This window comes from Gavialis gangeticus, unplaced genomic scaffold, assembly GCF_001723915.1.
Source record: "Gavialis gangeticus isolate Ggan-Ray unplaced genomic scaffold, GavGan_comp1, whole genome shotgun sequence".
NCBI classification, from domain to species: Eukaryota; Metazoa; Chordata; order Crocodylia; family Gavialidae; genus Gavialis; species Gavialis gangeticus.
Window position 1 is genome coordinate 81,851,054 of NW_017729022.1, and position 1,480 is coordinate 81,852,533.

The 1,480-nt window shown below is 39.4% G+C and overlaps 1 protein-coding gene across 1 annotated transcript in view; it reads left to right on the forward strand.

Moving 5' to 3' along the window:
- CAPRIN2 (caprin family member 2) overlaps nucleotides 1-1,480 on the forward strand; it is a 102,487-nt gene that overhangs the window by 78,733 nt on the left and 22,274 nt on the right. Inside the window, exon 19 of the mRNA XM_019515482.1 lies at nucleotides 794-976. Coding sequence (XP_019371027.1) covers nucleotides 794-976 — 183 coding nt within the window. The remainder of the gene's footprint in view (nucleotides 1-793; nucleotides 977-1,480) is intronic.

A 1,480-nucleotide genomic window follows, 5' to 3' on the forward strand; every position in this document is an offset into this window, starting at 1 on the left:
CCCCCCCCCCCCAACAAATGCTATCTAATGTGGGTTTCTGCTTCCAGCTCAGTTCAAGTTAGAGGACTGATGCAGGGTATTATGCCATGTAATCCTTTTGCAGTCTTAAAGTCATTCCAGTAACACCAGTTATTCATAGTAAAAATGTCTGTACATTAAAGTTTTTCATAGTTTGGCTACACAGTTTCTGAAGGATTTTTAATGGTGATCTATCAGTACCAGGAAACTTTTAGCAGGAATGCTTGTTACTAGCAATGTAGGGCTTGCACCAGGTAGGATTGACTTGACTTTAAAGGAAACTGGGCTTGCTGTACGTTATCCAGATTGACCTTCAGTCAGTGTTGAGCTCCTGTGCTGTGGAAGGTAAAGTGTATACACAGTATACTCTACAAGAGGGGTCGGGGTTCAGGCTTCTATTCCATGACCTGCTCATTGTTCAAAAAATGGATAAACTTGACCTACTGAATATAATCCATTCTGTCCTGTTGTATACTATGTTTTTCCTTCTGCATATTTGTGCAGTGTAGATTGATCCCAATTTTCTGAGTGAGGGTTTAGCAGTATAGTACTAGTGCTGTCTACATTTGGTCAGTGGGGGGAAGGCATGGATCAGATTTCTGTAGAGTTAATGAAAAGAACTCTCTGGGACTGGAAATAAAATAAAACTGTTTAGTGGATTAAGGGTAACCAAATCCAACTTTAAGCTTTTAGTACAGAGAACTTCTGAAGTAAATGCTATAATGAATTGCTGTATCTAAACTTTAAATTCATCTCTGCTTTTTGTCTTAAGCAGTTAATTATCAGCCTGATGGAGTTGTTCCGGTCAGCAATGGTAGTCTTGCCTTTTACCCAGCACAGACTAATGTTATCCCCAGACCTGCTCAGCCTTATCTCAATAGTCGTGGGTCTGTTAGAGGATCTACCAGAGGTGGGAGATCACTAGCCAATTCATACCGCTCCCCTGGTGGATACAAAGGTATGTATGTTCTTTATTTAACCTACTTATGGAAAGGATAAATTCCTGCAGAGGTAGGGGAATATAGAAGTAGGAGGAAAAATTCTTATGCCAAAAGAAACTAGTACAGTATATGTTAATGATGAAAAATGTCTTGCATTCAAAAGCTTGCTTAACTCTATTCCACTTATGCTGTTAATTCAATAAAAGATATTGCCCTAAATTCCTTGCCTCTTGCAATGTTTCATTTAGCAGTTCTAGTAATGGGTAGCGGAGTACTTTAAAGGGGACATTGGAGCTTGCCACACAGAAGACTAGAGCAAAACTGTTGGACTAATTCTGTGGTGAAGGTTAACATACTCTTATGGCTAAAATCTAGGAGTGAGATATAAAGGTTCACTGGCAATAAACTGTTTCAGTCTTGTCAGAGTGCACCCAGTACCTGTTTCTCAAATCCTATCTCTGACTTGACAAACGATACATTCATGAAAGCCCAATTCTGTCTGCTAGTTGAGCTGTTTATTT